Below are 27,625 nucleotides of genomic sequence, written 5' to 3' on the forward strand. Positions count from 1 at the left end.
CAGGTAAAGGCCACTTGTGCAAACATGTATCAGTGGCATTGCCCCAGAATACAGTAAAAAAATCGCGTGCAAAGGTACAATGCTCATTAACCACATACATTTTAATGAAAAGCAGGCTTATGTTTTTAAACACTCGTAAACAATTTTTCTTCGTACTTGCTAAAATAAACAGATTCCCAAGACACTGCTTTGGGTTGTTGGACTAATTCTTGAACTGTTGTAGCTCAGGCAAGGCTTTGGGGCTGCCAGGATAACCCCCCCCCCCCACACACTTGCAAGGGGATATCACTCAAAACTACGGGGAGAGATCAGTAAGACTTGTATTTGTAAATTGAGAACACTGTTATTTAATTGTGGTCTACCTACATGCCATGTTGTGTACTAATGACCAGACAAATTTTTTTTTTTACAAGAAACACTAATTATAAAATGTTAGACGTTGTTCAATAGTTTGTATGCAAATTTGAAAAACTATTTAGTGCAACAATTATCTTAAAATGGCTTCAGTATACTCTACAGATTTAAAACATCTCTAGAAAAAATACCTCGTATGAACATCTTATCCAGATTTTTTAAAATATATACTATGCATTTAAGAATGTGTTTAATGTAAATTAATACCATTTATTTTACATTATCACTTACATAACTGTTCCGTAATACTGTCCTGAAATAACCTTAGCCCCTGCAGTCATAATTATATAGACATTACAAAAAGTATAAAAATAGATTTAAAAAATTTATACCAACTTTCCCTTTACCAAAAAAGCATGAAAATAGCTTTTAAAAAAAACATTTGCGTTACAAGTACATTAGTTCATGAGTCATCGTTATTGGGTAGATTTAAAAGTAATGTCTTCCGGATATAAATTAAGAAACCATTACACAAATTGTTATTAAATTTGAATAGCCTGATTTATGAGCTTGGTGTATGGTTGACGTAGTAGTTCATTACAAGCTTCTTTTTTCTTTCAATATTTTTTCTTTGCAGGACAAAAAACTATTATGAAATAACACCAGCAAAGTGAATACCAATGATGCCAGTGTGCTCAAAGAGCGTCGCGCTACATGCCATCAAACCTCTCGCGCGCGTGGCAAATGAACCTTGACCAGTCCCGCATGAGGCTCTGAAAACCTGCCAAGAGAGAGAGGTCACGCTGGCAACAATTCAACACTGGATACTTTATTACGCATGGAACGATTCACCACAAGCCCGCACCATATCACCACTTTGATTCACTGCATTCAAATCAAGAATGTATTCTACCTTCAAATGAATGCGTTCTCTTTGCTTTGTCCCATATAGATTGTCTCGTTTGTATCGTGCCACCATGTTTTGTCTTGCTATCCTTATCATAAAGGACTCTTAGCATGCGATTTGCATGCGTTTATAAATTATGTATCGTTAAACACTTCTATTCATGTATCACACGAGCATAAGTCAATTTTAATCATTTATTACATGCCTGCAATTATTTTTCACTGGTAAACAGCTCAAACGTTTCAGGTGCAACATTAACTAAAAATAACAAAGGAAATGTTCCACTATCATTTTCAATTTTAACATCCATGACCCCAGCTTAAACATTGAGTGCCAATGAAGTCAACCATTTATAATAGTGAATAGGCATGTGCCATCATCGTCATTATCAACCATGCTCAATCGACTTTCATATCAAGGTCTCCCCAAGTATAATAACTTCTTCATTTGTTGCCAAAACGCCTCCCGAGTATTTTTTCAGAAGGGTCTTTCTTTTCACAACGTGTGGCTTTGCATATAAAGTGTCCGAAGGTGACCAGGATGCCCAAAGAGAATTCACTGATACGAGAGGAGAAACATTCAACATCTGCACACAGGTCAAAAAAACTACTTGCTGTACAAGTCTTCCACTGGCAGCCAAGTCATCCCCTTGGGGGTCCCGGTCAACAGCAAAATATATGAACGTGGCGGCTTGTGAAGCAAACTAAAATGCTTTACCGTTGACTGTATTACGCAAGCACTTCAAAGGGTCCAGTCAGCGTATTGCAACCACCTGCCTCTGCTGGTACAGAGCTCTGCTTTAAGCTTCAATAGCACAGCCGTGCGATCAAACCATAACTCATGACAGCACTTCAATTGTCGCTTTCTCTCCCTCTTTTCAAGCAAGTGCCAAAACGACCTTTGACACACAGGATCCTATACCACCGCTGACCATTCGTTGATTTGGTAAGTACGGTAGTTGACGTTCCGAATAGCGAGTGGTTAAGTTCAGCTCAAGGTCTGAGATCAAACAAAAGACTGTAGTGGATAAATAATAAGGGGATTTAGTATACAAGTGTTCAAAAAAGTTCCAGGCCTAGCAACCCTCACAGGCAAGCCTTTCCCCATTTTACCAATATATTCCACTGATATGCAATTTAAATTAACTCGTCACACATTGCACACACCCAATGACTTGTAATCATGAAAAGCTGCACCATGGGAGGGCTACCAAGCAATGAAGCTTGGGGAAATGCTCGTTTGGAGCTGTGGTGCGCACAAACACGTGGTTCCGTAGCTCTATGCCACATTGGAGAGGACAATGTGGCTACCAGCTTATGGGCTTCAATAGTTTTACCCACAACCCTTTGTCGATCCAGGACTGAATGGAGTCTGCACCCCACAACCATCATTATTGGTCATGAGGGTTCCTGGACCGGTGCGGGTAGGAGAAGTTGAGCATAGATATGGGAACGTTAAAGTACAGTGCAATAATGGATTTTGCTTCCTTGCGCTCTGATGACCACCCCCCATTAGCACGGCAGCCGCAACCAACAAAAACCTGGCAGCAACGGTGGTCACTGACGGATGCACTATCTAGGCTCAACCTCAAACCTGCCGCGCTTTCCAGATCTGATGAGATCGGGAGCATTCTCGGCGATTTAATCACGGGCGTCGTTATTTCACGCAGGAATAAAAAGGTCCGCGACAGGCCTTCTTCGCATTGTGGCCAAAAAAAATCGACGGACGAGGGGGACGCGTCCCACCTGTACTTGTTTTTCCGCAAGTAGTCGAGCACGGCTGGCTTGAGCCGGGACACTCCTCCCCGGCTGTTGTTCCCTTGGCCCGTGATGACTGACAGAACGCTTGACTTTCCCTGGGCCTGGCACTCTGCCACGTGCGTGCATGGGTCAGGGCGACAAATAATAAAATAAACGTTAACCAATGTCAACAAACCTGACCTTGTGTTCAACAGCAGCCACTCGCAGAATTCGCATGTCTGGCATGAATCCTACTGCAGCGCACAATTCCAATAGTGAATCAATTTGTATCTCAATTATTCCATGTGGCTGCACTGTTTATAAACATCAGTGGGTCAATGTTGCGATAGACCTCAGTTTTGCACAGGACACCATTTTGCTTTGATAAAACATTTAAATGACCTGTGATACCTTAATAATGCATTTGGTCATGAAAGTACGTTTTGTGCTCATAATTGGCTTTGCAGAATTGAATACTCATGGCAATTCTGAAATGACAGTCAGTTTAATTGCAACAAAAATCAACGATAATTTGACTGCTGCAACAGTGTTTGAGTGTGGCGATCATAATAATGTTTAGAACCCTAAATTAAGATTTGGCACAACATTCCTGCAAGTTATGCAACTTGACAAGTCTTTTCTGGATGACGTACATTTTTTATACAATAGCCTGCAAAAAGATAAAATGATCAGTCTACGGTCCAAACATCCCAGGCTATGTCCTAATGGTAAGTTCCAGTTTGGTAATAATAACAAATGCAAATTGCACATTTCAGGAAAAGTACATGCGGTGGCAGAGTTGAAGAGTAAAAAAAAAACAAGTGGTTCGCATTCATGAAGCAAAAAGTAATGCGATATGAATGACATGGTCAGTATAATTTGAATGGGTCCATGATGATGGTCATGGAGAAATGGAATGCATTAGCTCTGAACTGAGAATGATGGATGACCATAGAAAGACCCGCAGCTATAGCTGCAGTTTATCGTACACCCACATTGAGCATATTTATGTACAATACACCCACTTGTTTCTGTAGCCACTTATGCATGCAAATAGTAAACAAACGACCAAACAACCACATCAGAAAACCAGTCGTTCTGTACCGTCTTCCGGCAACACATAACAGTTCTAGATTTGAAGCTTTCGTGACTGCAAGGATTCATACTCTTAGTTTTTTCGGTAAAGTCACGTAGGTAAAAAAATGAAATTAAAATTAATAAAAATAAAATAATACAAATTACGACGTTTCGGAGGCAACACAAGTCTCTGTCATCAGGTGGGACCGTCACAGCCAGATTTGCTGTATCAAGTGAGGCAGGGATTCCAAGATGCAAGTTTTTAAATACAAGTTAAGGGGGATGGGGGGGAGCTTATCAGAATGTGGTAGCCAATGAATGGAACGTATTGGGAGGGGGGGGGGCTAAAAGAGAGCACGAGGTGTAAGTAGACGTGGACGTGTTTGTGCGCAAGCCCCTGTTGGTGCACATGATAAAGTAACAGCTTTGAAAACTTCCAAGAACAATGACCCACTTATATTCACAACCGCTGCACCGCAAATACGGTGGGGCATGCGTGACAGGCACGTGGAAGCACGCGGGCACGCGCGCACCTCTCTGTCGCTGCTCGAGGACGTCGGCCAGGGCGGCCGTGGCCTCGCCCACGTGAAGTCCATGCAGGTCAAGGATGCTGTGCGGGAGCAGCGCCACGTTCCGCTGCTGCAGGATGGCGTGTGCCGCAAGCGCGTTCGACTCCTTCATCTTCTCACCGTGCAGGTGGCCCTGGGGTGGCACACGTTCAACCACGGACGGGATTCTCTCTCGATGCTAATGCCGCCTGGAAGACTCGGTAAGTGATAAACGTAATCTGTCGAGGCTTTACATCTCACGTTATCTGGGCTATCTTCTCTTCAGCATGACATTTTCCTTATTGTGGGGGAAAATTTGGTCCTCTTAGTCCAGTTATTCCAGTTGCTGCCACCTCCATACCCATGCCACATCCCTTCATATCTTGGTTTACCATTTCAAATCACCTCTTTCTATACCTGCCTCTCGGTCTCCCCCCTGGTGTTTCCACATTCCCACATTTCTTCTGCAGTGGTTTGAGATACTTAATTTCCATGTAAACATTTAGTAAATTGGTTAGTTTCACTTGCAGAGGTCTTCATTTCTAAGTGAATAGATCTCATCTGATGATGAATATATTGATACTTATTATTGCTTTATTGACACTTCTTTATATGTATACGAGTTAAACTAATAGGAAAACATAGTACTACTTCAGTGTACTGAATGTCAATTTCAGCAGCTTCAGTCACAAAGCGAAGACCTATTTCTGGAAGGAAAAAAAAACCTCATTCATGTAACTGTAATAGATTTGCACGTTTCAGATCAATCAACACAAGGCAGATAATGCGTGGAGAACAAAGCCACGCACATGACCACCCACTCTCAACAACGACAGTACCCGAGGTTTATTTTCGGTCATGTGGAGAGTTACGCCGAAGCTGGAAATTCCCGCACCAGGCTCAGCGCAGCCGCAATTCCCGGGCCAAGCGAACGCACCTGGCGCGCGTAGTGCATGGCGACATCGCGCATTCCCCGGTGGCATGCCTCGGCCGCCCGCTGGAAGCACTCTCTCCGCCGCTGGTGGTGCGCGAAGGCTTCTGCGCGGAAGTCGGCGTAGTCCGGCGCTTCCGTGTCCTGGAAGGCGGCGTCATCGCTGTCTTGCCCTCGGGGCCCTGCGACGGACTGCGAGGGTGAAGAGGTGGCAGGAATACCGGCGCCGCCGGTACCGTGTAGCGCGTGCTCCTGCAGGCTTAGCCGTAGCGCCGTCCGCAGTTCCTGCCGCTCGTTCTCGCTATACACGTCGGAGGCCACCACCGTGCGGGCTGGGCTGGTGCCAGTGGCCAGAACGGAGCTCAGGAACTGCTGTGTGCTATCCAGGGAGTAACTGTGAAAGTGAGAACGCAATCAGCCGATTGTGATGTTCCCATGCAATGGATTTCCCAACCGGTGTAAAATAAAAGATGTGTAAGCTCAGCTCTAAAGTGAATCTCAAGCGAGTCCAGCTTGGTAGTATACACCTGTAATCTTGCACTTTCGACGTGAGGGTTAGTGGATCACGAAGATTTGTGAAACGACAAAACCCACTGGGCTGTGTGGTGGACAGGATATGACAGTGCAGCAAGAGGGTCTGTGTGGAACTTCAAGCGTTATACTCCTGTATACGTGGGCTTTCTTGAGGTGCTCCTGTTTCATATCAGAATCTAAACACTAATAATAATGTAATTTGGCCAAAAATGCAAGAGCAAGACCCAGCTGAAAAAGTGTCTTGAGACTCAGTAAGGCCTTCGCAATTAAAGATACAGAATCTCATTATTGTTATTAGTTTCTGTACAAGAGTAAAAACTCAACACATTAATCAATTACACATTCAAGAAGGGCCATTCCCCGAAACGTCACTTATGATATACATATTTCCTTTCAAGGCATGTGTTGAGTTTTTGTCACTTGTGCACCACTGCCAACACTGAATCGGCGAATAATAACACTGAAATAAATGAAAGTGTATTCATTTCGTACAGCAATAAAAAATTAAAAATATATTTACAAACATTCTGAAATGCAATACAATTTGGATAATATAGCATCTAAATAGAATAGCATCTCAGCACGCCGTACAGACCTTGAGCATCTGGTAAAAGGGGGGGGGGGTGTTTATTTAACTAATAAGAGAAAATTACATGGTCAATCATAGTGAGAGGAAGATTGGAAGGTGATCAGCCTGGATTCGAACAGGGGCAGGAAGTCAATGGCACAGATGGCCGAGGGCAAACAAGTTCCACATTAGGCAGGCAGGAGAGAATTAGTGACCTCCCACTGAGCCGATGGGTTGACTGGGGGTGGCTGGAGTGGAGAGTGTGTGGAAGAGAGTAGAGTGAGATGAGAAGCGGAAAGTAGGTAAGGACAAGGCCAAGGGGGCCCTTGAAATCAGCACCGGCCCTACATCCTAAAGAGGACAAACACGAATAGAGCGTTGGCAGCAATTTTAAGCTTTTCTGGGAAAATTGATTCCTAACACATCACTGATAATTCCCCCCATGGATAGCATTAGCACAGAATTCTTATATTTTTTTTAAAGCAGACCGAAGAAGAAGAAGCGGGCACTCACTCGTGATCTCTGTAGACGTCCATAAGAAACTGACGATCGATGCCCGGGAAAAGCTCAAACAACTTCTGTTCTTTCAACTTAGCCGACACGTCTTTTCTTGTCCTCGTTGTTTTTCCTCCTCCCTGAGCCAAATAAATGTAGAGGCAATGAATTATTTATTACGGTGAGCTTCCAAAAAAAAACCATGGACAAGAACTGTAAACAGACACCTAGTGATACAATTATAGTTGAAACTTAAATAAATATGATTATCTTAAGGTAAAACTTTCCATTACTTTAACGTAATATGTATGGGCAACGCATTATGTAATGTGGTAATCTAGCAAATAAATGGGAAATTACATCGTCATACAAAAATATAACTTGTTAAAAATGTATATTTTATGGTGGATCTACGGATAAAATGCACCTTACATATATAAACTATATTATTACACGTACAGCCCCTTGGTCAATCCACTACTCGATGAGGGCCTCCCCACACCGTGTAGGAAGGGTTACTTGAGCATACTTCACCACAATGGTCAGTGCGGGTGAAGGTCATTATTATATAAAACTAATGCAAGGGTTAAGGAAAGGAGCCTCGAGCAGAACATATTGCAAAAGTAGATATTGAGCGGTGGTCGTGAATAACGATCGAATACCAGCCAAATTAAATCATCTCCTGTATAGATGCTCGATTGATTGTTGCATCGCATGACCGTGAGAGATGGCAATGGCTTGGGAAGGCCTTCATCCAGCAGTGGACAGATCCCGGCTGATGATGGTTGAATGCAAAAACACATTGCCAGAAAATGAGCTAACTTAACTCCCCTCCTTTGACGCAGGTCACAACCCTTAAAATAGGAACACGTACTAAAATTACTTCGCAAAGCGGCAGAAATACTGCAGCGGGAATCTCATGGGGGTGCGACTGACTGCGCTTACCTCTTCCCTGCTCAGCTGGGAGGCCAGCTCCTCTGACATGATGTCCAGCAGCGATGAGGGCTGCCCCTGACTCTGCCTGTAGCTGGGCGCATATGGAGAATCCCACAAATCCTCGTCGACGCTGGGGCCCAGAAGCAGAGACACCGGCATGGACGTCCACTGCTGTCGGCGGCCCGACGTGGCATTAGAGGCACTACCGGGTCTGGGGGGGCCCCGGTTTTGCGAGAACGAAGGCCTGTCTGCTGCTTGGTCGTCCTCGGACATCATAAGGTGGGACAACCTCGCATCTGGAGCAGGGCAGTGACAGGAAATGTAATGTAATAACGGCAGTTGGGTGAAGAATAAATCGGCCCCTGTTCATGGGTGGTTGTTCCAGCCAGTAATATTGGAGTATCCAATGGCTTTGAAGACTTGTCGAAATTGAATTCTGGGCCACATTTTCTTGTTTGAATACATTCTACTCGGAAACATCCAATTTGAAAAGGGCCAAATGGCAGATGAATTAAATCATATTATAGAGTACAATCAGGATTTATATCGTGTCTAATTGTGACTGCATCCTCAAGATGCTGAACAAAAACAGTGGGCATATTTATTTTATAGCAAGGGTTAAAATGAAGGTTGTGATCCTGGCCTTGAAAAGTGGCAGAGTCGACAGCATGGATGGCTGGGAGAAAGGAGCTCCAGACAATGGGGGCAGCAGAGGAAAGCAAGTGACCTACCACTGAACAAAGGTTGACTTGGGGGCTTCGAAAGACAGCCTCGATTGCTGGAGGGGAGAGTTCGTGAAGGGGAGTAGATTAAGATGAGAGTATAAGATGTAGGCAGGGAAGAGTGACTGCCTATACCGTTAACTACCAATTGATTCCATGAATAAACCAATGTCAGTTTTTTATGATAGAAAATGAAATTGAAATTACCTGGCAAATTTTCGGAAGCTGAAGCAAATTCAATATATTTTGGTTGTGGTCATTAAAATGAAAATGGCATTTTAATCGCATTTACAACATTCCAGTGGGATCCTCTTACGCAGCGACGCTTCAAAAATTACGTACACAGATAGTCCCCGAGTTACAATATTTTGATCTTACGATGGCGATAGCGATACGACAAAATTGTACAATATTTTAAATTTCGCGCGGCAGGCAAACGCAGCAGCATACGAGGTACGAATCTTGGTGAGTACAGTACAATATGATATATTATGATACATCCAATGCATGTATGACACGTAGCTTTAGCGATTTCATTTTAGGGTTACCACAATACGATATGTTCAATGCATCTTAAAAGTTTTTAGAACAGATAACATTGTTTCCTGAAAAAACTTTCTATTAAATTGCAGTTCATATAGGTAGGCTAAGAATTTACTTTGTTTTTTTACTTTACATTTTACCGAGTGCAATACAGTATTGTAATTAATAAATACATACAGTAAATAGTTTATACAGTACAGTACTGTAACTTGCTCTGTTTTGCTAATTTATCACCATTCTTTAAGATTCCTGGGTAGGCTAGTCCATCTTCGACTTACGATATTTTTGACTTACGATGGGGTCGTCGTAACGCATCTCCATCGTAAGTAGAAGGACTACCTGTATTTGTTAAATGTGTAGTGTCTTCAAAAATTACTCACACCGACACGTTGTAACAAGTCACCTGCTTACACTGTATTCACTTGTTCTTGCGCCAGTTGTAGGCACTTCTATATCTATCTGTACGGTCACATATACTTGACTTCTCCCCGCTCTTATCTATTCTGCACCTCACTTATCCTGCACACAGCAGCTCTGCACTCAGCGACTCTGCACAGAGCGTCTCCGCACACAGCGACTCCGCACACAAGCGTCTTCGCACTCAGCAACTCTGCACACAGCAGCTCCGCACTCAGCCACTCTGCGCACAGCAGCTCCGCACTCAGCGACTTCGCACACAGTAACTTTGCATCTCCACCGCTGCCCTCACCTACGCTCCCTCAGACCCGCTCACCCGTCTGTCCGGGCGGGGGGTTCAGCCAACACCCGCCCGGCGACGGTGTGAGGGTTGAGGTCCCGTTGACGGCTGGAGCGGCGAGATGTCTTCACTCTTGGTTCCCGGCAACAACTCCCCTCGCTCCCCCTGCTCATTCCGAGTCCTCACGTGCTTCTACTTGAGTTGCCGCTAGGCCGGCGCCAGTTGTCCCATTAATCCCTTATCATCACCCCCCATCTCGCGCCAACCTCCGGTCACAGCGTACCCACCTGCTCGACCTCGGTTGCCCCCGCTTCTCCCCTTAATTACTGGCGGTTCGTCTGTGCAAACCTCATGTTGCAACAACATGCACATCTGTTCGACCTCAGTTCCACCCGCAACTCCCCTTAACTACTGTCGGTTTGTCGGTGCAAACCTCATGTCGCAACGCACACACCTGTTTGCACTCCGTTGCACCCGCTTAACCGTGCGCACCGCCTATTTCTCTCCTCTACAAATGTATCACGTGAATAAAGTTGTAGCACTGACTCGCTCTTCACAATGTACTCTTTAGAAACCACAAGGGCCAAGAGATAGGTTTTAGAATGTATTACATTATATTGGTCATGTTTTCTAATAACATTGAAAAACATCAACATTCTAACTAATATACCATTCACTATCATAATGATCCCCAAGGGTATGCTACAATAGGTCATGCTTCTAAATTAATATTGCACTGTTGTTAATACAAGTAGGGTGTTGTGCGTGATATATTTGTACTCTTTAATATATTTTAAACCATTACCTTCTTGCAAAAGCTGGTAAGACAAGGCCTCTTCCTTCTGACGGGCCTACACAAACGCGACAGCATTTAAAGTATGAGACATAAATAAGTAATGGTATGAAATTTTTTAAGATATCCGATTCCTCCATATTTTATTTCCCCATACTTATATACTGGCCAATAAACTATGGTACATTCCTGCAATTGCACAAGTACACACAAACCCGAAACGGAGCTCAGGATGACGCGGTATTTAGACGTGGGTGAAATAAATTGCCGTTTAACAACGCTGTCATCCAACCTAACTTAAAGCAGATGCTCACTTCAAATGTATTTAAAACAATCTGGGATAAACATTACCGATGCATAACTGCATACACAGCGAGGACTTGGAAGAGATAATACAAGTCAAATCGTGTGATCCAATCAGTAAATAATGACGATAAAAAATATAGCACTGTATACAAATGCCTTCTGTCTGCTTATATACTACAAAATCTGATATTGCATTCCGCAGGTCACAAGAGGCTATATTAAGTTGTGTTCAACAGTTGTGTTCTAACTATTCTAACTGTTGAACAAAGACAGTTACTGCATCGCGCGCTTTAAGATGCGCTTCAGCGGCCATCTGGAACGCTGTTCCTTCCGATATTAACAAGCCACTGGAGCTATGCACTTTAAAATCTAAATTGAAAACTAATTTAGAACTAATTTTTGTGTTAAGTTTGTTGTCTTTCTCCCTCCAACTGATTAGCATGGTTGGTTACTTACAGTGTGAAAGAAGTTCAACATACATACATGTTTTTCCAAACTCGATACCGTACAAAGGTGTTTGAGCAAAGGGAAAATTCAATACGGCGAGTGAGTGAGCGACCGATGGGAAGTGCTTTGTGGCAAGAGGTCTGGTCTGCGGGGAGACACACACCATGACGGAATCCTTCCAATGCTGGTGAATCATCTGCGCCATTTTCATATCGATTCGCACCGCCAGGTCCTCGGGGGCCAGTGAAACTGCAAGCAAGGAGTCAGCAATGTTCACAGCAAACAAAACTGGATAGCAGCATGCGCTTGAATCACAGGCCACGCACTGCGTGAACTTTGCCGCTTGGCAGCCTTCAGCTTGACCGTGTTTAAGCGATAGTTGTATTTGCGGAGGAACTTTGGCCTGGGATGACCAGTAGAAGGGAGATAGGTGCCAATTCTTAAATGCCATACTAGTCAAGACTAATCTTAATCACACATTGTGATTAAGACCAAAACAAATGAAGGTAATACAGAACTGCTTTATAGAAGATTGGTGGGATCTGCAGCTCCCTCAACATTACTGCACTGCTCAGTTCCTCAGCACCGAAACTCAAATGACACCAGTGATATTTTAGCACAGGCAGTGTGGCAACAAGGGGGTGACTAAGAGGACAGCAGTGGCCTTTATAATTTACTGCAGTAATTTTATAGGCACGATGTCACAAAACCTTTTCATAAGCAATCTCAAGAGCCATTATCACTTATCAATTGCCTGCTCTGATTTGACTTTAATTACCACCGCCACAAATGGAGTTTTGACACTCTCCCAGCTGGAGTGCCATCAATATGACCGCTTTTCCAAACGTAAGTGAGAGCATTAAGAATGTATAGGAGTGGTCACTTCCACCCGAAGGGGCCCATTAGACCTGGCCCACTACAAATTAATTGACTCGGCATAGGAAAGGCGCGCTCTACATCCCGAATGCTGTGGAAACATGTCAAGCTGTAGTTTCTAACCATCCCGGCCACGATCGAGAGTTCGGTTTGCCCTCTCGCCGGCGCTACACCGATTAAAATGTTTGCCGCCACGCTGTTAGCACGGGGGGGGGAGGGGTGGGGGGAGGACATGCCAGCCAGGTTCATGCCGCAAGACTGCAGTTGTTTCCGAAGCCAGGCTTTCAAATACCCGACTAAAATGTAAACAAGAAACTACGACGCGTCGCACAAGTGCAGATCTCAACACAAGAGGCTGGAAGCATGAATATAAGATGCATCACCAGCCGACTAAAGAATAGCATCCACATGCAAACATAAACGAAGGTGCAGCGAAGGGAAGAAGCGGCCATAAACGCAATATTTGGTTATGTGTAAGCAAGTATAGATAACATACCCCCACAGGAAAAATCACCAGTAGCTGCAGGGATGCGGACAAGAAAATTAATATTTAACTCTTTTTTTTTAAATTCAGCAAAATTCTTTTGGGAAACGTTTGCAGTTGACAAAACACCCTGGCAATCGAATTATGTTTCATTTAATATCCTGGCTTTAATCCATGGCTTGACAAGGCAGAGCAAGTGTTTTGCGTAGACACATTTTCACTCGCATTGTTACCACATGTGTGAAGACACAAAATATGATGACTACTGATGGCTGAGGGGCTGAATGTCCCCACCATCTTATATCACACATCACAAGAGGTTATAAGATACAGGCTCTACTATTTACCATAATCAGTACCATATATACATTACATAAATCATCCCAGTCACCATCTTCCTACATACTTTGTAAATAGTCAGCTATGCTGAAACAAAACGTACCGGAAAGCTCCTCTGATCATATTTAAGTGTGGCAATGGCTTTTTGTTAAGCACCTCTCATTGCTACACAGATTGACGTGTAATCAGTGTAAAGCTAATATTTTTGTTTACAGCTCAATCCGTTTATAGCTCATGTTTTGCTGTAAGTGCTGCAATATAAGTATTTTCAAACGGTATGAACCCGGCGAACTGAGTTCTGCATCCGATTCTCGGTCAAGGCCAACATCAGTGGGGATATCCAAACCGGCTCCTGTGGCCCCTGCACCAATTCACACACTGATCAGCGTTGGTGAAGTATGGTCAAATAACCCCCCACCCTCCTCACGTGGGAAGGGTCTGCATCCAAACAATGGGTTGTAAATCAATCATCAGATCAACATACAAAAAAAGACTCGTGAGTGTTTAATGTAACCCTCGGCGACTTACACTCATCCAGGCCAATGGAGCCAAAGAGCTCTATGAGCTGTATAGCCAGCTCGTGGGGGAGAGAGAACTCCAGGGTGGACAGGTGGGGAAGGGAATTGGCTCCATCTCCCGCCAAAGGCTGTGCAGTCCTCCCCACCCCCGGGCCCTTGTCGAATAAATCATCGCCTTCCACTTCCCGCACTTGACCAACGGCGCTGCCCTCCGTGGCCCCGCGAGAGAGTGCTCGCGGCACTGCGCCCGCTTCTATTTCGATGCCCCTCGTGATCGCCGGCTGTGCAGGCGGCGTCTCCGAGGTACCAGCCGCTTCCAGGACTGGTGCCGCCAACGAGGCGTTTGATGCGTTGCCCGGGGCCATTGCCGTCCAAGCGGCGAGCTGCTCCCAAGTGGTCACGGTCTCACTGGCGCGCACCCTGTTGTCTGAAGATCTTAGCTTGTCATCTATGGAAGTAATAATCTTTCTGTCCAGCATTGAGTCATCTTGAATTGCAGCACTGTATTCGCAGCAGTCACGTTCTTCTCGCTCTGCAGGATTGTCCGTTTCACCTTCCACGCGGTTCACATCATTGTTCACCAACGTACGTTCGCAATCGGCACCTTTAGTTTCGTGACCTAAGGAAACCTCATTCCTGCTCTCTCCGGGTACAACATTTCCTTTAGGTTGGACATTATCGATGTGTTGGCCACCAGTGCCTGTTGTACCATCAATTTCTTCACCCATTTTTTGACGTCCACAATCAGACAAGACTGCTGTGTTTACTTCACCGACAGGCCTCGGTGGGGTGTTTTTCCACCAATCAACCAACGTATCCTCAACAACGTATTTTTTTGGGCAGAAATCAATTCCACTTTCATCTTCTTTGCTTCCAGTGCCGATGCTTGTGTTGCTGGGGCCAGTTTCAGTTTGTTTTCCGACAGGCTGAGCACGAGCAGTGTGACAAAGCACGTCTGGTTGCATTGATGAATCACTTTGCAATACACGGTTCAATACTTGGCTATTTTGTTTGGTTGAACACTCCATGGTTTCTATCCGCTGCAACACGTCTTCATCAATGAATGATGACACTTCAGTGTCAGTTTCTTTTTCTGAGATTTCTTCAGACATTTCAACACCCGATTCGATTAAAACATTCACTGTCCAGTTTAAATTCCTGTTACATTTTTCATAAATGTCCACCAAAACCTCTCTGCTGACTGATCTGAAATGTGTTACCAAATATTCTGCGTCTCTCTCCGGTTCAGGATTCTCCATGTCGTCTGTTAATATACCTTTGTCAAGTTTTAATTTATATGGAATATTGGGGCCCGCTTCATCAGCAGTTGCAACAGCTTCATTACGGATAGTAAATCGATCTGGATTCCCGCATACGACGACAAATGGATCAACACTATCCAATTTGTTTTTAGTCACCTTCCATATCAACGCAAAGTCCTCTGGTGCTGTGTGAGTGGACTGATGTTTTCGATCCAAAGGACGCGCAGACTTATCGCGGCTATCGACCACAGTGTTATCATCATTCTGCAAGCTCAACGCTTGTGAGAAATGTGCAACTAACTCAACTGTTTTGGCAGACCTAGGCATGGAGGTCACGGCAGCTGCACCTTTCGGATCATGAGAACCTTCCATTGCATCAATGGAAACTGCCAGCTGTTCGTTCTGCTTCAAGCGGACAGTTTCCATTACCTGGGCCAAGAAGGGATTTTCAGCAACGAGCGATGAACTGGCCACTTTCAGAACATGAGGTACGTTATCTGAACGTCCTGTAATCCGACCTTCAACGGCAGCAGTAACCTTATCTGTGCATGATGCACTGACAATGCCCCCAGGCTGCCCACGCACGGCTTCCTTGTTTTTTTCGAAGTCCGCTCCTGTGTGATCGTGCGGCTGTTTAACGGAAAACACATCTTCTTCCGCCATGTCGGCTCCTTCTCCAGGCCCAGTGCTGACAATGTCAGCGGGCACGCAAGCATCAGTCTCTGGTTGCTTCTGGGTAGCGCTGGGCTCAAAATCTTCCTGCAGCTTCTCAATGCTCATCACTTGTGCATTTCCTGCATCAAGGCTTTCATTTACTTCACCGCTTGCAGAAGCTGCAGTTTCACACCCAGGGAGATGACAAATTGTTAAATCAGGAGCGGCCTGACTCTCAACTTCCTCTGTATTTGGCGTGGAGTCATGCCGTTGCCTTCTTACTCTCTGGCCGAGGGGGGCAGTGGGAGTATCCGAGGGCCAGTCATCTATTGGATCAAATTCATTTCTCGAAAGATCAGAAGTTTGTTGGGGGATCTGTTTGGCTGGACTCTTTAGGCGCCTCGTTCGAGTTCTTTTTTTCATCGTCATGCTCAATGCAATTGGATTATCTGTGACTTGATTATCTACAGCATTCATTCCACTATCAGCCGTTTTGCTCCATGCAAAACATTTGTCGGGTTCAATGACTTCAGCTTGGCAATCAGAAGCCAACGTTTTTGGTAACCCCTCAGCAACCGTCCTACTTTCAAGTGGCAATACGTCTGGAAGAATAATATTTTCTGTTGAACGTGCATCACTGTTATCTTCGATATTTTTATTCACCGTCACTGCAGCCCCTTCAGAAGATGTATTGCCAAGAGAATGCTGTTTAAAACCATTGGATGGTCGCCCTGCACACGGCAGTGAGCCGTTTTCATGATTAACAGCCTGCTGCAAGGCAGCTCTTTCAGTCTGGGCAAGCATCTGTTTAGATTTTCCCTTGACGTCTTCTTGTCTGCAACATGAAATTAAATCACGGACTGAACATTTTAACCTAAATGCAATTTACAGGATGACCTATTAATCACATCAAGCCACATCCATAACAGACTTTTAAACTACACACTAACACAACTTTTGAATTTAATTGATCACGTTAAATTTGAAAAATTACACCGAATCACAATCCAAGGAAAATGCACGCAGTATTGAGAATGCAATTAAGAATACTTCTGTAATTGACTGGGTTACGTAAGCAGTGGTGCACCTCATTGGGGTAAAACAGTCGACTCATTTTCTTCTGTTTCACAAGTGCTATCAAAAAGTGCTAGCGAGCAACTTTCACTTACCCCACCCAATGGTCACGTGGAGCTTTGAAGGAGCCCATTATTCTCTCCACAGTCATGTGACGCTCGTAATTGTTTAGCATGCGTACTATCTTCTCCCGAGAAATTCCATGTACATTTCGCCTGCGGACAAGAACCAATATCCACTTTGGTATTTACAAGAAAAAATCAATTTAAAAACGCATCCGAAGTGAAGGATGTTCAATGGAATGGTGATTAATTTTAGGTTTCAATTATCAAAAGAAAATCTGAAAAAAATGTTTTCATATTTTATAGCACTTACTTCTCCAGTTCTCTGGTCTTAAACTTCCATGGCGTTTCGGGCTCTTTGAAAACAATCTTGTATTTCCTTTGCAGTGCCTTTGAACAACGGCATCACACGTAACATACTGCATTAACCCTGCAGCCCTTGATGCTTTATGTATTCCAAGGTAAAAAAACTACCCCCGCCCACAGCCACTTCACTTGTCTACATGTTATTTCATGAATGTGGCCTTTCTAGGAATAACCTTTTTATGCTTTGCAAGTCAGTCGATGGCACTCAAAAATCACTCAAACTCAACAAAAGCTGCCGTTTCAAATGCCGAAAAACATATGAAAATGACACACGCCTGGGTCATGCTATATCACAGCGTGTGGTTCTTTTGTCTGTGATTGTAATGATAAACATGAATAACGGCTTTTTTCAACGATTGGTTCACATAATCCACAAAAGGTTGTTTTTTTATTCTACAGCTATGGACATTCTAATATAAATATAACAAGAGTACTATTCGAAACGTACAAGTCTTGATGTATCAATTACACGGTGTGTATATGTACACGTATACTGTAAATATGGGGAGCAATCGTGGAACGGTTAGCCCACTGCACTACAAACCCGGCGACCCGAGTTCGATTCCCACTCGCAGCCAACGCCAGTGACAATTATCTGAATCGCTTCTGGGCCTCCCCAAGGTCGACACAGCCTCAAATGAGTACCTGGTGTAGTGTGTAAACATCGCCACTGGGGAGACAAAGGCGGTCGGGCGTGGTGCTGGCCACCTACCCCCTTGTGTACCATGTTGGCCTTCATAGGTGCTCGCTAACAGCACTTGCCCCAACAGTCTGTTGAGGCTATACGGGGGGATCTATGTTTTTGTACATGTGTGTGTGCAGCTATTCGACTACACCTGGTCATTAATGAGGAAGCACGCGGCATGATATTAATAATACGCTCCTGCACTTTTTCATTTTACAGGCAGCTTCTGTGTATGAGGCGAATTGCTGAGCATCTGTGTTTGAGGTGAGTTACCATGGCAACGTAGGGTCTCATCTCCCAGCTGTGCGTGTTGGTATTGTCAATAATGATGGGTGACATTCCTGCATCCATCGCGTCCCTGGCTTCACGCACACAAAAAACTATGCAAATGCATCCCAACCATTGCATGTTACGCACGAACATGCTCGCACTAAATCAGTGGTAGGGAAGCTTTTTTTTGTTGCACCCTCATCCATATGTAATTCGGTGACCTTTTATGATAATTATATGTTTAACATTAGAAAAACAGACATTTGTATTACAGGTTTTTTTTCCTCCATTCTGTTGCACTGACCTTAAACAAGCAATAATGCTAAAGGTTACGATGTAAGAGATATACACATTTTACGACCAGATAACAGCAAATCGAGACCCAAAGTCTGCTATTCAAGGGACACTTGGTATTAAACAAGTAGTGCAAAACCATTTTTTGTGTGTAAACAATACAATGCAAAAAAAGCCACATTAAACATTTCAACATAATTAAAAATACATTTTAAAGGACAAAAAAAATCATTATACATTTGACATTAAAAAAGCTAATTTGTGCGCCTCCATTTTGTACTATCGTATTATTATTACTACTGCGTAAACTTAAATATATTTTTATGTTAGTGCACACACTGTGAAATGTCCCATTCTCAAAGCATTTTTTGACAGTCACTTACATGAGTATAAACCATACACATAGTGATTTATGTGCTTGTTATAGATCTGTGGAACACAGGGTCAGGGCTCGAACTAACAGCTCCTGAAATCGAAAACAGCACATGCCACCTCTGAGCCAAGATCACCTCTCGCTGCCATCTGGCCATATACATGCAAGGCCCTCTTACTCAAGGTACAAAAACCAAACGTATCAATCAGGTACCTCTTTTGTGGTTCCATTCATGCGCCTCGCCGAGTACCGAGGGGTCGTAGCAGTAAGTCCCGTTTTTAACGAAATAGTCGTCTGTGCTCAGGATAACCCCATTTGGACCTTGCTCCTTAATATTTCTGCAAAATTCAGATCAATCATTTTAGAGGTGAGACGCTGCAGTCAACTTTAGTCATCCATCATTGCTGCTCCGAGCACTAAAAAGTTATTGAGATTTTGAATTCCGTTGACAAAACACATTCCTACGGAGAGAGCTGGTAGGAACGTTGGGTTGCTCGGTCAATGGCCAGGGTCAATGGCGGCGTGGTGTATTCCGCAAATATGGCCGGCTGTGAGGGCGGGCACAAACCGGCGTGAGTAGGTTAAATGTTGAGTTTTATAAGGGCACCACGGGGTGACCAGCCACCCCCACCCAGCCCCACCCAGCCCCTCCCCTCCCCACCCAGCTCCTCCCCACCCTCCCCACCCAGCCCCTCTCCACCCTCCCCTCTCCACCCAGCCCCACGCCTCCCATTTTTGGATGCACGACGGACGGACACAATAACCCCCTGTGGGCTGGTGTAACCAGGAGGTTCCTACCAGTATTACGTTGACAATGTTGACTATAGCGGAGCATAATAATTTCGCTCACTCTCGAAGAAAAATAATGACTCACGAAGCGCGAGGAACCACGGACAAGCAGGAAGGTGGCCACGCAGTGAGCCGGTGCCAATAATTGCCCAAGCGCTTTGGTCCTCTATGTAATAAGGTGTTATCCGCCAATTAATGAGTGTTTATACGTGGGGAGAAACCGGAGCACGAAGAGAAAACCCATACATTTGAGGCTGAAATACTCTATCCTATGCATACGTAAAAGGTGGTGTCCAGATTTTTGCTGTAGCGCATTCTCCTGTTGAGCCAGGGTATGTCACTTCAACGCCGAGGGGGAAGGGAGTATCACAACATTTGTGCGATTCACAAACCTTCGCCTCCACAGCCTGGATTACAGGTGTGCGCCACCACCGCCCAGCAATTCCAAATTCCAAATCGGAAAATAGGGTAATGGAGATTATTTAAAACCTATATAGCCATAAGGCTGGATTGCGGTCAGAAATAATTAGAATCAGAATCTTTATTTAGACTCTAGAAATCCAATCAGTTATGAAGCCTTTTTCACAGATGTCGAGCAGGGGCAGGTCAGTAAGTTACATCAAACAATGCAAAAAAGCCGAATAGAGTGAAAAAGAGAAAAATTAAGCAAGTCACGAAAAAAAATATATTCATACAACATACAAGTAAAAATGACATGTATACATACATGCCGATTTTCCAACACTAAATGCAAGCTGGGGAAAGGCAACAAAACAACAACAAAACAGTCCAAGACCCCACTAACACAACACAATCCCTCAATAAAATTGCACATTGAAAATGGACTATGGATACATGCGTAGTGTAGTGAAATACGCGGTGTGCACAGTTAACCGAGGGCAACTGAGGACAAACAGGTGCGCGTGAGGTTTGCACGGGCAAACCGCCAGTTGTTAAGGGGCGAAGCAGGTGCAAACGGGGTCGACCGGTTGTGCACGCTGAGACCGGAGGTGTTGCCAGGAGACGGGAGATAAGGGTTGAATGATGGGCCGACAGGCGCCAGCCTGGCGAGATCTTAAAGAGAAGCACGGGAAGTCTCCGATAATTAGCAGAGGAATATAAGGGCGTGTGCCGTGAGCAGAGCGGGGAGTTGTTGCCAGGGAACAACTAAGAAGACATCGCGCCGCTACCGCTCCAGCCGTCAACGCAACCTCAACCCTAACGCCGTCGCCGGGCGGGTGATGGCTGATCCCCCCGCCCGGGACAGACGGGTGAGTGGGTCTGAGGGAGCGTAGGTGAGGGCAGAGGTGGAGGTGTAGAGTTGCTGTGTGCGAAGTTGCTGTGTGCGGAGACGCTGTGTGCGGAGACGCTATGTGCGGAGACGCTGTGTGCGGAGACGCTGTGTGCGGAGACGCTATGTGCGGAGACGCTGTGTGCGAAGACGCTGTGTGCGAAGACACTGTGTGCGGAGTCGCTGACAGGAGCGCTGCTGAGTGCAGAATAAGCGAGGCGAAAGGTAGATAAGAGTGGGGAGAAGTTACCGTATAGATTAGGGGTCCCTAACTCCCGGGCCGCGGACCAGTACCGATCCGCGGCCTGTTAGGAACCGGGCCGCACAGCAGGAGGTGAGCGGCGAGTCCGCGAGTGGCCCGCCCCATTATTTTATTATTTACCACTTCCGTCCGCGACTCTTTCCCGCACTGCGCACTTGTCTCAGTCACAGTTTTGGTAAGCCCATAAGCTGCTAACCCTAGCGAAAAAGAGTAAAAAACAAACGTCGCTGGAGAGCTTCTTTGAAAAGGGGGAAAGACCCAATGATGAACTCCCCCCCCCCCGGTCCGTGAAAAAATTGTCTTCCACGAAACCGGTCCCTGGTGCCAGAAAGGTTGGGGACCGCTGGTATAGATAGTTATAGGAGTGCCTACAACTGGTGCAAGAATAGGTTAATAAAGTGTAAGCAGGTGACTTGTTACAACATGGCGGTGCGAGTAATTTTTGAAGACACCACACATGGGTAAGGACCAAACTTACAAATCACATTTGCAAATATGGCTGTATCCAGCACCAATCTTTTGCTTCAGGATATTCTTAAAGGAAGATTCACAATGTTACGGGAGGAAACAAGGTTGTTCCAAAATATTGGTGCTACAACGGCAAATGCTTTGTCACCTGTTCCAATTATTGTTCTCGGGATAGTTAATAGGCAATTAGATGGACGTTAGGTTTCTCAGGTTTGGTAATGGGGTTAATAAATTATCTAAATATAGTGCAGATCTGATAATAGGAGACAAGTAGGAAGGCAAGAGTGGTGTCGATCTGGGCGGGAGATGTCATAGAGAGGAAAACTATCATAAGAAATGTGGTGCCCATGGCAGCACAACCATTGTGAATGAGTGGCAGGCCTAGAAATAGGTGGCTTAGTGTGGTGACCAAAATGACTCTGGAGTAGATGTGAGGAATGAAAATAGAAAAAGGATCAGAAAGGCAGATCCTACATGAGGGGGGGAAATGTCAGGTAGAAAACAAAAACGTGTACTTTTGATTCATGAAATACACATTGGTCTCAGGCCACATGGCAAAAAGCCTTAGTAACATAAATGCGTCGTGATCATACGCAATGGGATTAAATGTACACATTTATCAGCGTGACTGTGGGCAGGCGGCAACATTACACAAATTCAATCCATTACCAGCAATGGAATGTGCATGCCTGGAACACAAGTGTCATTGCCTCATTGCACGTTTATTTATAGCACTGCAATGTTATAGTTTGGAGCCTCTTGATTATTTGTTACTCAGCCACTGACACGTGCACATTTTTTTTGTTGAAACAAAAGTACAGTATATTTAAGAAAGCCACCTTTGCATCCAAACAATGTAAGAAATGAACAAAAATGTATAAAAACACAAAAGTTCATGTTCACTGCAATTTTTTACCTGGATCCAGTATGATTTATCGAAACCAAAGAGCGAAGTCTATTTTAACACTAGACATTAACAACAGTGTAAATTTAAATAAAGTACTGCACTGTATTGAAATATTTTTGTAAAACATTCCTCTCAGAAGCATCTTATACACAATTATGTGGCTGTAAGCTTACCTGGCCAAGGTTGATTTCCCAGATCCTGGCAAGCCACGAAGCACAAAGAGGACCTTCCCCTCTTTAGACCTGGATCTCATCTTGCTCAGCGGAAATGGCTGTCTAGGCACAGGCAGGGCCTGCATTGGCCAAGGCTGCTTCGGCAATGGATGTGTATGTTTCTGCACTGGAGCATTTGGACGAAAAACGAACGGCACTGCCATCGGATTCATACTGGACACATTGCCACCGGGCTCTGTGTAACCATACAACTGGCGATTCCAGCTGTTATCTGTGGTAGGTATCGGTCCTAAGTTTGATATCAGAGGTTGGCCACCCCAGCCTTGCCAGCCACCGCCAGACAGCCACGTCATAGGTTGTTCATGCTGGCTCAGTGGATGGGTCTCCTCTCTGCTGTATGAGGGAGGCCAGACCTTGATTGGTGTCCACTGTCCAGTGGAAATATTCTCATTTTGTTGCCACTGAGACTCAATGGACCCATCGACTTTGACCGTTTGTCCACTTTCTCTTAAAGAATCAGATGTGGGCCTGAAGGCCGCATCAGGTATCTCCGATGCACTCCAACCATGAGAAGATGATGAAGTATCAACATCTTTTGCATTTTCTTGTCTTGCGCCACAATCAGCAGGTGTCACTCCATCTTTTACAGAATCAGCTAAGCCCTCAACATTTGACTGGGGTTCTTGTAAAATCGCAGAACCTTCATTGTGCTGAATTTCTTCCATTTCATTGATGGCCATTTGCAGTTCTAACTCTGCTTCATCCACAACACTTTCATCTCTGTCTGCACGCATATTTTCTTTTGTACTGCAAACTATACTTCCGTAATTATCAGAAAAAGAAACATTGCAATTTTCAGCAGGCTGCTGAAGGAACGGCACACCACTATCCTCCAGATTGCTGCTTACTGGCCCACAATTTCCAGAACTCATGTTGCTTTGATGACGCCGATCTGAACCAGTGGTTCCAATAACACTTTCCTGTAAAATACTGGAGGGAAAGGATACTTCCAAAACTGAACTCACAGCCTCTGATGGCAACAGATTCAAAGCAGACCTGTCATCTATTGAAGAAGGCACAATACTGAAATTTGCACTGCTCTGCTCACCAGATGACACAGTGCCAACACTGTCCGCTGGATAAACGTAATTCAATTCATCTGCAGGTCCTTTCGTTGAGCTTGAAGTGTAAACGATATCACCGGTGTTTGTAGCTGACCTTGGTTGCTCATAGTCACCAATCCAATTACTGCCACCGCTCATCAGCTCGTGAGCAATGGCATTCAAACCTTCTGCTCTCAGCTGCTGTCGTGGCCCAACAGCCCCGCTGAGCTCCAGCAGGGAGTCCATTGCCACGTCAGCTAAACAGACCAGGGGGAGGGAGATGGCGAGAAATGTGTCAGCTGTGCAGGTTATGAACAGTCCAAGACAATCCACGTGTAACATACGTCAGCATTCAATAAAGTAGCGTAATTCAATGATAGCAATCTAATAAACGACCTCACGTTCTTCACAGCACCTTTGCACCGAAATGCCCTAATTTGCACCATAAATGAGTCAATGTGGATTATTCAAAGGTTGTATGGAAATTCAACGAAAGTTTACGAAGTACAAAAGCCATGTAAAATATAACATCGAACCATATTTTAAGTCGGTTACACGTGGCAGGTATTCATGACATTGAAGTAAAATGTAGTCTCTGCATAAAGACTGCATTGCTGTTATTTAAAGTACCATACACATCTTTCAATACTTTCACCTTCCCACAGGTAATGTTTGTTTGGTGAAGATGATAGGGTGGGGCAGTGGTTCGCACATTGTAAGCCCACTTGACTGGGTTGGATTCTCAGCTATGGGTAACACCAGTGACAAATTATTGCGAAACCAACTCTTGTGCCCCCCCCCCGCCCTTCACCAACCCGCACTGACCAGCGTGGTGAAGTTTAGTCATACAACCTCTGACTAACACAGCATGGGGAGACCTAACTTGAGCAGTGGCCTGACAAAAGGCTGTACATTATATTATTATGATGACGTCGCTGATATGGTGAAAATAATGAAAACTGTGATATGGTCGTATAATCATTGGTGATGATAATACTTACAGTGGTTGTGATGACAGTAATGATTAGCATATTGACAATGATGTTGATTGTGCCAGTCAAGAGGATGATGCCAGCAAATATTTATGACTGACGATGACGTAGTGACGGTAACAATGAAGACGAAAAGGATGACGGTTACGATGGTGACCGTTGTGATAGATGCTTTATGATGACAGTAATCGTGATGAGGATGACGGTAACAATTACAGTGAAAAAATTAATACAATTAATGAGGACAAGTGATCATGATGACGATTATTTAAGGTTATGGCGTCAATGACGATGATGATGATGTAACGATGATGATGATGTGATAACGATGATGATGTGATAATAACAGCGACGATGAAGAGCTTGACGACAGTGATGAAGATATTGACGACGTTGATAACGATAACGAAGATGTTGACGCCAGGACGGAATGTTGATAATGAACGGGATCAAGTTCAGAATCAGAATACGTATTTATACTGGAGGAATCCGATGAACTATAAAGCTCTTTTTTTCTACAGATGTCCAGTAGGGACCGGTCATAACGTTACAACTTACAATACAAAACACGATAGGGGTGCAAAGTATAGAAAATGTAATCAAATCACTTTAAAAATATACAAATAAAAAAATTATTACCAGGTAAAAGCCCACTGAGGTGTTACGTAATTTTCAGAAGCGACCTGGCCACAAATCATAACTCAACAAAGTGGCTTACCGCGTGGAAATGTATAGCAGCAAAAAAATATGCATCGGTTACTGAATAACAGCGATCACGATAAGGATGATGAAGACCATGACGGAGATTATTTTGATGATGATGTGACAACAGTAACGATAAACCGACGATGGTGATGAAGATGGTGACAATTATGATTATAACGATGTCAACAATATAAAAGATGACACCACATTAACCTCACATAACTAACTGAAAACATGTATGTATGTATCTATGTTGAACGTATTTCGCACATTACGTAGCCAACCATGCTTACGCGAGGTGCGTGGGGGAGGAAAACAAAACATGCCTCTAACATTTACTTAAAGCTTTCGTGACTCCAGGAATTAATATGAACGACCCAATAATATGCCTCTAACAGTGCAAACTGTTACAACCATCTTAACCACAATAATCTCAATAACAGCACACCACAGTCTACAAAACAATCGCGCCGAGTCAGATTAAAGTAACATGCACACCGCTGAAGTCGCACTCCACCAGCACGATGTAGACGACCTGGGGGTCCAGGTTCGGGAACATGGACACCATGGAATCCACCACCTGACCCCGCGTGGTGCTAGTTCCTGGGCCGCCCTCCCATGCTTCCTCCCCGGCAGGAGCGTGTAGGCCGTAGGGGGTTTTCGGACCCTTCGCCTGTGCGCTACCGACACCGGCGTGTTTCTTTCTGGGCATTTTACGTCCGATATACAATTTACCGAATTATTTCACGTCCTAATGCCGCCTGTGAAAACGTAACTTCGCTACTTCTACAGTCTTTGAATGCGCAAAGGGGGCTGCCTATCTTTTACAATCGTTTAACGTGGCCGTTTCTCATCGGTGTCGAGATTAGGGCCGAGGCGGCGAAAAATAAAAGACAACATTCGCTCGCGAAATAAAAACATCGTGGCAACTTTACAGCGATTCTGTGACATCCCCCCACAACGTTTCGTTACGAATGAATGTTTGTATTTAATTGTATTTATTTAATAAAGCTCTTGCGCAATTTTAAAACGCGTCAACTTTAACCTTTGCGCTGTAACAACGTCATCGCCCCCCTCCACTCCAACCCTCCCCTCCACTCTACCCCTCCACCCCTCCACGTTGATTCAACACGTGGCGATACCAACCCCACACCGCCTCCCCATTCACTCACAAGGGGGACATTTCCTGCCACTGCCCCAACGTTTCAGTTTCATTTATTTGGTAGAGACCTGTGAGCCATTCGGCTCTTGAATCGGGTGCAACCGCAAAAAAAACAAGAACAAGAAAACATCTTAAAGTTGCTTTGCGCAAACAGAAAAATCCAGGAAAAAACTGTAAAGAAATTTTCCAGAAAAAAGCACCTGACACCAACACACTGTGCAAATATCCCAATGGGATGCAAGTCAACATAACGGGTGGAGCGGTGGTGTAGAAGCAGCGGTTAGAGCGCTCCTGGGCCTTTCCCCTAGGTCGACTCAGCCTAAACAATGAAGTGCCTGGTCGCGGTGTGTAAACATCGCCACCGGGGGAGACAAAGACGGCTGGGCGTGGTTCTGGCCACCCACGTCCTCGTGTGCCGTGCCGACCTTCATAGGTGTTCGCTAATGGCTCTTGCCCCAACAGTCTCTTTAGGCTATACGGGGGATATTTGTCTTTGCTCCCCATTGTAAACACGTGCGGGCAGCCCTTTTGTAAGTCCCACAGATGGACGAGGGAATCCCGGACTCAGGTTTGCTGATGTCTAAAATGTGCCGAAAACTCAAACGTTTCGCTTGTTAAATAAAAGGCCGGTGTGCCTTATTAGTTGTCATTTTGTACAATATTCATTGTCACAGCTGCCCTATTTGTTTTTAATGTGGGGTCTTTGTTACCCAGTACTGTACTCCAGATGAAGAAGCTCCCAGTAGACGGGCCAACGTTGGTTGACGTTCGTCCAACGTTAACCAAGGTAGGGCCAATTTTATTGCTGAGTAATTCTGCATGAGATGGTAAATCGGGATTCCTCAAGAGAACCGACATAACGGGAGAACACTCAATATTCCCAAATATGGTTTAAAACTGGACATACATTAAAGTACAC

At 44.6% G+C, this 27,625-nt stretch overlaps 1 protein-coding gene across 10 annotated transcripts; it reads right to left on the reverse strand.

Moving 5' to 3' along the window:
- Nucleotides 1-20: 20 nt before the first annotated feature.
- On the reverse strand, nucleotides 21-26,611 carry N4BP2 (NEDD4 binding protein 2). 10 transcript variants are annotated; one of them, XM_078863121.1, is made up of 16 exons: nucleotides 26,043-26,577; nucleotides 22,745-24,104; nucleotides 19,068-19,192; nucleotides 18,191-18,279; nucleotides 17,180-17,256; nucleotides 16,900-17,019; nucleotides 13,825-16,565; nucleotides 12,970-12,993; nucleotides 11,761-11,846; nucleotides 10,857-10,902; nucleotides 8,099-8,385; nucleotides 7,172-7,293; nucleotides 5,563-5,950; nucleotides 4,611-4,779; nucleotides 3,007-3,130; nucleotides 21-1,135 (listed from the first exon to the last, which is right to left on the reverse strand). In XM_078863121.1, the coding sequence occupies exons 1-16, from the start codon at nucleotides 26,254-26,256 to the stop codon at nucleotides 1,075-1,077; spliced, it is 6,033 nt and encodes a 2,010-aa protein (XP_078719247.1). In that variant the 5' UTR covers nucleotides 26,257-26,577; the 3' UTR covers nucleotides 21-1,074. The 10 variants fall into 10 exon arrangements, with proteins under 10 accessions (XP_078719247.1, XP_078719246.1, XP_078719244.1 ...); XM_078863120.1 differs by lacking the exons at nucleotides 21-1,135; nucleotides 26,043-26,577 and adding an exon at nucleotides 26,590-26,611 and having other exon boundaries at nucleotides 1,144-3,130; XM_078863118.1 differs by lacking the exon at nucleotides 21-1,135 and having other exon boundaries at nucleotides 1,144-3,130.
- Nucleotides 26,612-27,625: the final 1,014 nt, after the last annotated feature.

Source organism: Lampetra fluviatilis, chromosome 15, assembly GCF_964198595.1.
Source record: "Lampetra fluviatilis chromosome 15, kcLamFluv1.1, whole genome shotgun sequence".
NCBI lineage: Eukaryota > Metazoa > Chordata > Hyperoartia > Petromyzontiformes > Petromyzontidae > Lampetra > Lampetra fluviatilis.